Genomic DNA, 10518 nt, shown 5'->3' on the forward strand with positions numbered 1-10518 from the left:
GAACAATTGTGGACACAGCAAAGTTTTTACCATGAAATAAAAATAATTATTGTATAAATCCAATGCTTTTTAAATTAAATCTTAATTTAAATTTAATGTTAAATGTATTTATTTTAATTTTATAAAATTTTATTTTATTAGAATTAAAATTATTAATATAATTAATTATATTAATTATCAATTAGTAATAAAAATCTATTTTAGTCGGACATAGATAACTAAAGTTTTAGAAAGGGAAATCATTTCTGAAAAGCTCCATTTCCAACTACATATTTTATTAGGGATTTTTTCATTGTTTATGCTGGTAAAAATAAATCTCAAAATATAATTCTAATAATTCCTAGAAGTACTTTTTTGTTCCAACTGATACAGATTAAGTGCACTTTCACTAGGTCATAAGAAGGGAAAAGCAACACCAAAGTAAGAAAGACTTCCTTATGGGAAAGATTGGATATAGAAGATCCAACTCAACCTGGAGTATAAAGATTATCAAAATGTTATTAAAATATAATTTGACTAAGTCTCTCAAAAGATTTCTATGTTTAGGAGACCTCATGTAAATGTGCCCCCTCATTCATTCATTCAAACAATGGAAGAACATATAACTATGAAAAGAATTTAGATTTGAATGTAGCTTATTGCTATGCTATATAATAAATCACTAATTTCCCTATTAATGTAACCTACAGATAATTCTTGGCCAGTTGCTTAGCAAATTATTTTTATATGCCGCCCTTCTCCGGAGACTCAGGGCGGCTTACAATGCGTTAATCAATAGCCTTCATACTTTTGTATATTTTATACAAAGTCAGCTTATTGCCCCCACAAACTGGGTCCTCATTTTATCCACCTTAGAAAGGATGGAAGGCTGAGTCGACCTTGAGCCTGGTGAGAATTGAACTCGCAGTAATTGCAGGCAGCTGGATGTTAAATGCTGCTTAGTAGGAGGCATTAGCTTCCTATGCCACTCAGGCTCTTATTTTCAGAGATTGTAAGGGAATTTGGTGAACATTATTAACATACACACCAACATGCCTACCGTCCCTGTCCTAATGTGCTCTTTTATAGGTATCCATTTCATGTATTCATAATCATGTTTATACTTATATCTGTTATCTAATACATGCTTGACAAAATAAATAAAAAATAAAATGTCTGAATCCAAAGCTTCTCTGTTAATGTAATGGGCCTATTGTGGCATATCTTTGAAAACATACGTTTTGATATTTCAAGGCTTGTATCCATTGGTTGGTTGGAAAATTGGGAATGAGACCACCTACTTAGCTGAAGGTAATGCTTCTGATACTGGAAATGCTATCAAATGGATTCAGAGCTTAGGTGAGTTTAATTATTGAAGTTGAATTATTTAAGCCTATGGATGATAAAGTAAAAAGCATTACATCTCAATGTGTTATTGGTTTTTATGTGGGTGGATGAGGAAACTGTTGTTTTTTTTCCTTTCAATAATTCTGAAGATGTAAATTATAGCAGGTTTTTTTTTTACTTTATTTATGCTCCAATGCCAAATGAAACACCAGGTAAAGCAAATATGAATGCAGTATTTAAAAGTTAACACTTTATATTTTAAAACTACATACTGTGAAAAATAAAATTATGCTATTAGTAATATTGCCTGTATTCTAGCAGAAATATATATTTTAGATTTAGAAACTCTCTGACCCCAAAAGATGTGTACTTTATCACCATGCAGTAAGAGATTTGCAACATTTTACCACACAATTTGCATCTGTATTGCATTTCAAGTGGCAGGTTGCATGCTTAGGAATAATGTCTTCCACAGTATCAGACATTCTGTACTGAAAGAAGTTCATGTCTAGCTGTATGCTACTTATATATAAATGTAATACTAACTTGTTAAGCCATAGCTGTACAAACACTCATTATTCCATTTCCTCTGACACAGACGTAAGAAGTGCGCTTTTCTGCTCTTCCTTATTTCCATTTTTTCCATTCAGCTACTCCTGCTGAATATGCAAACACTGCCAATAGTGAGAAGATGGAATACCATTTAACATTTTCCTTCCTCAGGACAGTAAGAAAGAGCACATCACTCACTTTTTTGTGAAACAGAAATGGCATTTAGATTACTTCGCCATAAAGAGGTGCCCAATACATGAAATGCTAGAATATTGTCCAATACAGGTAGTCCTCAATCTTACAATCACAACTGAGCCCAAAAGTTCCATTGCTAAGCAAGGCAGTTTTAAGTGAATTTTGCCCCTTTTTTTGCCACAGTTGTTAAGCAAATCACTTCAATTGTTAAGTGAATCATGCAGTCATTAAGCAAATCTAACTTTCCCCACTGACTTTGCTTGTTGGAAGCTGGCTGGTGATCACATGACTCCAAGACAGTGCAACTGTCATAAATGCATGCCAGTTGCAAAATGCCCGAACTTTGATCTGATGACCATGGAGGATGCTACAACGCTCATAAATGTGAAAAATGGGGGAGGGCCTTATCTGTGGCAGCACCTGCCCTCTGGAACAACCTGCCTCCGGAGCCTACGTAGGATACCAGATCTCCATGCTTTTTGCCGTGCCCTCAAAACTTTTTTACTTCATCAAGCTGGGCTAGCGTAACCCCCCCCCCCCTTAGATATTTTTAATTGTAAATGGATTTTAGTCGGGAGGTTTTAAATTTTGGACCAAAATTTGTTTAATTCTTTTAAAATTTTAAATTTTGTATTGGGATGTTTTGTATTCTAGGCTGTGCACCACCCTGAGTCCAGCAGGAGAAGGGCGGTATAAAAATTTAATAAAATTAAAATAAAATTAAATTAAAATTAAATAAAATAAATCACTTTTTTTCAGTGCCCTTATAATTTTGAACGATCACTAAATGGTTTTAAGTCTAGGACTACCTGTACTGAAAAGATAACTCTGGTAATCATCGTAACTAAAGGAGCAGAAAGGACATACATTTTCCTGGAGTTCATTGATAATTATGTATAGAAGTTTGAGAGTTGTTGATACATATTAATTCATATCTTGTGTGCTTACCCAGAACTTTTTGACAATGTTGAAGAGACATCACAAATGGCACATAGCCTAGTAAATTCGGGAGGAGTTTGTTTCGTTCCATCTTTTAGTGGTTTGCAGGTAAAAATACTGCCTTTGATTTATTTACTTAAGTAACTGTTTTTCGTTCAAGTATGATTGTCCTAAATTACAGGTAGTCCTTGAGTTACAACCATTCATTAGTGACTGTGCAAAGTTATGATGGCACTGGAAAAAGTGACTTATGTTCAGTTTTGACATTGCAACATCCCCATGGTCACGTGATTAAAACTTGGGTGTTTGGCAACTGGCGTGTATTTATGACAGTTGCAGTGTCCCATGATCATGTGATCACCATTTGTAAACTTCCCAGCCAGTTTCCAACAAGCAAAGTTAGTGGGGAAAGCCAGATTCGCTTAACGACCACCTGATTCATTTAAGAATTGCTTAAAAATTGTGACAAAAAAGTTAGCAAAATGAGGCTCAACTCACTTAACAACTGCCTTGTTTATCAATGGAAATTTTGGGCTCACTTATGATCGTATATCAAGGACTAGCTGTATATATTTTATTCAACTTTCAGTATGTTCTACAATGTTTTCAAGGTAAATAAAATTACATTCTGAATCATCATATACACACACATATAAGTTGCTTATAGACTGCTTACTGCTCTTTCAATTTTCTTCTTCTTACTATGCTGCCTCTTATTGTCACCTGTAAGTTATTCTTTTCCCTAATATTTCAGTCCTTTCTTGAACAATTGTCTATAGAACATATTCCTATATATTTTATTTTAATATCTGTTTTATTTCAGATACCTGTGAATGATCCTTATGCATGTACTTCTTTTATGGGGATCACACCTACTACTAGCAAAAAGCATCTTGTTCGAGCTGTGTTGGAATCCATCGCTTTCAGGTATGTGGACACGCCCTCTCAGCATGGTTGATCCTGTTCTCAGTATGCCCTCCTTGTACTATTTGTGTACATAGGTGCATCCACACTAGCTACGGTACCTACCAGCAGTCATTACAACCAATCACATTTAATTTATGTTTTGTTTAGAATTCATAGTTTTTCAGAAAATTACCGAGATAAATGTATAATGTATTAATTTCCATTGTAATACCTCTGTCCTTTTGGATTTCTTCTTGGAATAAACTTGTCTGCTGTTAAGGGAAGGCAATCCAACTCTCTTAAAATACAAGCACATCCCTATAAGGAAATGAATCCCTATCATTATATCCCAGGGCATACAAGCTATAAGCTCAAACCCTTGTTCATTCTAATGACTTTTTTTGACAGTTGCTTTCTATGCACATTTCTTTCCAGTACCCTGTATTTTCTCCCCATGTTCAAATCTACTTCTCCATTTGTATTTCATTTTTGGCTCTCTACAAGATTTAAGACAATAGATTAGATAAATGCTTTGTTCCTTGCTAATTAAATTTTAAATTCAACTGGAGCAACTAAAATGTATATTATAAATTGGTTTTACATTATTTATATTACTTTTCGTTGGCAAATAACAAAATGCATGATCACTGCTGTCAGTTAGGAGATGCAAAAAATGCTTCAGTATTTTGATTACTGAGAAAGCTACGTTATATTAAATAAATCTTAATTATCACCTCTGCCTTTGTCGTCTAAAGCATAAGACAAAAAAATCCATTCATATATTCTAATTTGAGAACAGTGATTATCTGATAAAATGACTGGGTAGACTAGGAATATATTGCTAGTACTTTTTATACTTTTGTACTAATAACACTTTCTATATTAGGATCATTGGAATTCTCATTAATTTTTCTGTCTTTAAAGTGATATAAAACAATTTAATTTGTTAACTTGTTGACCTTTAGTACCTTTCCTGCTTATGGTTTATTTCCTGTGGTTCTGTTGATTAACTGATGTATACTGCTTTAATCTTATGGAAAAAAATAACCTAAAATGTTGTAAAAAAAAAAAAAATCTGTAGCTGAAAAATCTACAGTTCTTAGTTTATTAAGCAGTTTAATTTATTTTACTAGAGCTAATTTTAACTCCATTATAAACGTGTTTAAATATCTACTAATTTTGATTGATTGATGTTCCTTATGACACTTTATGCCTCTAATGTAATTGTTACTTAGTATACTGTACTTTCTTGAACTTCTCCTTCCCCATCTATTTTTTCAAGAAACAAACAGCTGTACGATATCATTACAACAGAGGTGGACATTCCATCTATGTCCATTCGGTATGTTTATATTGTATCCAAAATATTCAATATTAATATTTAATATGATTTATATATAATAAATAAGTTTGGGGCACGAATGTTAGGGCCCAATGGTTAAGTTAGAGCCAGTGTAATTCTGTTTTGGAGCAATCTCTTGGTGTAAGCTCCTGATCGAAAGATTTCTAGCAGCCTGTAGAATTGTTAGCAAAGTTGTTGTTAGTCTCTTAGTAGTATTTGTGTATTTGTCAAACCACTGTTTTCCAATTTATTCTTTGGAAATCTAAGATATTAGCTTGGTAATCTTGTAGGTACAAACTATGAAATAGAAAGTAGTTAATATTACCTTTAAGAATGGTACATTTTATCAGAACAAAGTATATATTCATGGCTTGCATGAAGCATTTCTACATATTACAACATACATCACCTTTGTTTCCATTTCACTTAGCTTTCCGTTTTTCAATTAGATTGAGCTAGACATTCTTCAAAGCATTGCCATGTTGCCATATTACACCTTGAAGCATTATATATTTGCAGCAGTGGTGGGCTGCAACCTGTTTAACAACTGGTTTGGTGAGCACGTGCTTTGTGCATGCACTATGTGTGTGTTCCTAGGGCGCTTCTGTGCTTGTGCACTTCTAAGTCAGCCCCGGTAAGTAGAACAGCTGAGGTGCAGAAATCAGCTGTAACACGCGATTCAGAGAAGTTGGAAAGAAGGAAATAAAGGACAGGATAGGGAGGGGGTGGGTGGGCGGGGCCAGCTGATCATCGGAACTACCAGTTCGCCCGAATCAGTCCAAACCGGCTGAATTTGCTGTTTGCAGTATTCTACGACTGTAGGTACAAGAATACTGTACCTATTGACAGAGATATGCCTTTTGATATGCTAATAAATCCAACCAATAGTAATGCTGACTTTATTATTACTGTCAAGCTGGAAATAGGATCCTTCAGAAAGAATATTATCCTGGCAAAACGATGTTGAATATTCCTGCAATGGTCAATTGAACTACTTAGTTTTCAGCAAACTTGTGAATTTTATCATAACCGGATCTTATCCAATTATTAAAGGTTCCAAATCAGATTCTCCAGTACCTCAGATACAGCTGATGAAAATAAAATATAAAACTAAACATTTTCCAAACATGGAAAATCTCAGTCTCTTGATAATTACATTCAGTTTTATTTAGAATTTTTTAAAAAACGTAAGAAGCAACCTATTTGCTACTTCTATTATAGTAGAATACCCATTATGCCTACCATTCTGATATTGCAGATGACAATACTGGAGTGTTTATGTTCTGTCTTTTGAGCATACAATTTAAACCATATATATTTTAAAGAATTTGAATACTGTTGTTTTTCCCTCTCCCATCTCTATAGAGCTGATGGAGGCGTCAGTAAAAATAGTTTTGTGATGCAGATGACTTCGGATTTAATCAATGAATCAATAAACAAGCCTGACAGTACAGATATGTCTTGTCTTGGAGCAGCTTTTCTAGCAGGCCTCGCTATTGGTATGCTTTAGTCTGAATATCTGGGGGGAATCTGTTTCAAGAGAAATGGTCATTTATTTCATGTTGTACACAATTGGCAAATAATAATGATATTTTTTCAAGAGTATGCTATATAGTTTTTGTTATGGTCCATCAAGTCAACCCTGATAGGTGGGACAGGGGGTAACGGTGAATGACCACAGGGTAATTTCCATATTTACCCTGAATTCTGAACCGTAATTTCATACCTGGCAGACGTAGCTTTTGGAGGGCATCAGCAAAAACTTTGAATGGTTGCTAAGTGACTGGTTGTGAGTTGAGGATTACCTCTATAAATTCACAAATTACTTCAGTTACATAGTGCACAAAACATTAAATCAACAGAAAGCTCCAAACCATAAAATAAAAATCAATTACCATATTTTTTGGAGTATAAGATGCACTTTAGTTTTTGGGGAGGAAAATGGGGGGGGGAATTCTGCCTACCAAGTACCCTGTTTCCCCGAAAATAAGACATCCCCTGATAATAAGCCCAATTGAGCTTTTGAACGCAAGGCAATAAGGCCAAGTGCTTATTTCAGGGTTCAAAAAAATATAAGACAGGGTCTTATTTTCAGGGAAACACGGTATTCATCTGGCTAGCGTCCTTAGTCTGGTCAGCTTCAGCATATTAGTTCGCTGCTTTTGAGCACACGCTCATACATGCCGGGTTGGGGATAAAAAAAGCTTCTAAAGCACAGATGATCATTGGAGATAGAAGCAATGAAAAAAGCAGGCAAAGCGCGGAAGATCGCTTCACTCGCTAGTGCCTCGTTAGGGCTGAAAAAAGCTAAGATAAAGCTACATTTGTAGTATAAGATGCACCAACATTTTCAGTTTCTTTTAGGAGGAAAGGCGCATCTATTACTCCATAAAATATTGTATAACTCCATTAAAAATATCACCTTATGGCAACACTTTCCTATACATCCCTGCACCATGTTCTTTTCCAACCATCCCACCTCTACACTTGTAGGAAGAGTTGGCTCTCCAAACTTCTGGAAGACAAAGATGGTGAGGCCTAGTAGATTTCTGGGAGAAGGATGATCCACAGGGCAAGGGGCACCTACAGAGAAACAACCACAGAATATATAATTCTGCGGAAAAATCTAAAGATTATTACTTAACAGATTTATTCTGCAAGTTAATTGTGTAATATGAAAAATATTCCAAATATTTAAACATTGTCTTGTTTATATTCTTCAAGCTAGATTTATATATACCCCTACACATGTTTTAATACAGGAATTATGGTCAACATGAGAATGACTATTTTGTATCTTTTGTTTGTTTTTTTAGGATATTGGACTGACAAAGAACATCTGAAGACATTGAGGCAAACTGCCATGGTTTTTAAGCCACAAAGAGAACCAAAAGAATATGAACCTGCCATGAGTAACTGGATAAAAGCTGTCCGTCGTTCTCTGTCTTGGTATAGCCAGGCATCTTAATAATTAATATTATTTATATGTTGGACAATATAACTAATTAATTGTACTAAGCAGTTATTGTTCTCGGACAATATTCAAGCAATACAAAAAGTCTCCTGGAATAGTAGTAAACCCCAGGTAGTGGTCAAGAGTGTCATGTTCTAAGCTTATTTATAATGGACAGATTTGATTTTATTCATGAGATGAGATCAGTATGCGGGGATGTTCAGATACCACCCTTAGAGATTTCATATGGAAAATCTAGATTAAGATTGTAAAACAAAAATTATTCCGCATAGATAGGAGCATACCACATGCTTCTGTTTTCTACTGTAAATCATTTTCTTTTGATAGAAATATATTTATTGGAATGATCTCCTCCCATTCTATCCCCAAATGAAAGAGACACAGATGCATCCATATAGGTCAGGGATGGCGAACCTTTTCGGCATTGAGTGGCCAAACCGGAATGCACATTCATGTACGTGCATATGTGCACACCAGAGCACTGGAAACCCAAAGACCAGCTGGCCGGTGCGCATGCATACACCAGCCAGCTGATCTTTGGGTTTTCAGCACATGCATGGGTGCTGGCCAGCTTGCTTTTGTGCACACCGGAGCACCGGAAACCCGAAGACCAGCTGGCTGGCATGTGCATGCCTGTTTTTGGCAGTTTTCAGGCCATTTTTTTGTCCAGAAAACAGCAGAAAAATAGCCTCAAAAACGACCTGAAAATGGCCCCAAAACGGCCTGTTTTTGGGGCTTTTTTTTTTGCCATTTTCCGGCGCTCCAGAGCCTGCAAAAAATAGCTGGTGTTCGCGCCTATTCTGTGATGACTCAATATATTCATCAGAGATAAAACAGAATTTAACAGAAGGATAACACAAAGGAAAAAATGAGGTTAGGTGAGTTAAACATTTGTAGACTGGTCTCAAAAAAATTTACACAAAGGTTTGTTGCAAGTAGTAATATGCAACAGCAATTAAGTATGAAAGTCACTGCCATGCATTTTTTCTAGGCAGAAATTTTATTGCAAGATTCTGATTTAAGGTGCTATATATCACAGTAGCAAAGGCCTAAGTGCCAGAAGAAGGAATGGGAGTAACTGGGAGCTTTCTTTGAAAATCTGCATGTTAGTACTTCCTCTGTTTCTTGAGCCAGAACATAATTAGGATAGTCAATTATATTTCATCTGCATTTTATACATTACCACAGATTATAGCAACTGGATTACTCTATGTGAATTATAGGATTGATCTATGTCTGGTCACAAGAGCCGGAAAGGTTTAAAGGGCCCCCCGCCTCCCAAATATATATAGGCCAGTCCTCTGATAGAATATTCATCATGTGCTATTTAATTGAAAGAACTATTTCTAAAAATATATATTTAATATATTTTTATTTCTGTAATAAAGATCATTGTATTGTTCTGAATTAAGATACTGATTAATTTGAATCACTACTCTTTTCAAGCAATCTGTACACTATTATATACCTAAGAACTGTATTTTGTGCTTATATTTTCATAATATATGTTTTGTAAATTGAAACTAGCTGTTACAAAGTGCTAAATCAAGGCTGCTTTAATTTATACTGTGATCTATTACTTCAGATGTATATATTGAATACTCATTTGTAAATATAAGTTCCAGTCTCAAAAATATTTTGAAACTATAAATATAACAGACTGATTCTTAATGTATTGAAGTATGGCATTTAAGATGAATCATTGCTTACTAATAGTTTTACGCCCTTGCAGTGCGTAATGCTGTCCTATGCTGTGAAAATGGTAATTCAGAAAGGAATTGGGTCTAAATGAGAAAAAATTGTTCTGCTTAATTACTTTGAGCTGAATTCCCCTGGTCTCCAATTTTATCAATAAGGCACTGCTATGTTTTCTTCTGACTTGGGTGCAGCTCAAGAATTCAATTCCACTGAATTCAGTGGATTTTATTCTCAAAGAGTTCTAGAATTGCTGCATGAAACTTTTAACTTTAATTGCAATAAAAAGTAATGTCTTCCTTAAACTGAGCCTTAATTTCAGGTGACTTAATGGATACACTTATATAATTTTCTAGGCAATAATAGAAAAGTGGTTGCTTCTTCTGGGGTATATCACCCCAACGATGGCCTTGAAGTGATGTCCCGGTGCCTGGAGGCCGTACGGATCTGGATGGGGAGGAACAGGCTCAGGCTCAACCCATCCAAGACTGAGTGGCTGTGGTTTCCGACGTCCCGATATAGTCAGTTGACGCCATCACTGACTATTGGGGATGAATCATTGGCCCCCACGGAGAGGGCTCGCAACTTG

General features: G+C 35.3%; 1 protein-coding gene across 1 annotated transcript in view; it reads left to right on the forward strand.

Annotated features, from left to right (window-relative positions):
- Positions 1–10091, forward strand: part of GK5 (glycerol kinase 5) — a 33776-nt gene extending 23685 nt beyond the window's left edge. Inside the window, exons 11-16 of the mRNA XM_070945202.1 lie at positions 1234–1338; positions 3026–3120; positions 3836–3939; positions 5201–5260; positions 6626–6759; positions 8077–10091. Coding sequence (XP_070801303.1) covers positions 1234–1338; positions 3026–3120; positions 3836–3939; positions 5201–5260; positions 6626–6759; positions 8077–8228 — 650 coding nt within the window. The 3' untranslated portion in view covers positions 8229–10091. The remainder of the gene's footprint in view (positions 1–1233; positions 1339–3025; positions 3121–3835; positions 3940–5200; positions 5261–6625; positions 6760–8076) is intronic.
- The last annotated feature ends 427 nt before the right edge of the window (positions 10092–10518 follow it).

Source organism: Pituophis catenifer, unplaced genomic scaffold (assembly GCF_029215685.1).
Source record: "Pituophis catenifer annectens isolate HBS135680 unplaced genomic scaffold, rPitCat1.0.hap2 SCAF_6, whole genome shotgun sequence".
Classification (NCBI taxonomy): Eukaryota; Metazoa; Chordata; class Lepidosauria; order Squamata; family Colubridae; genus Pituophis; species Pituophis catenifer.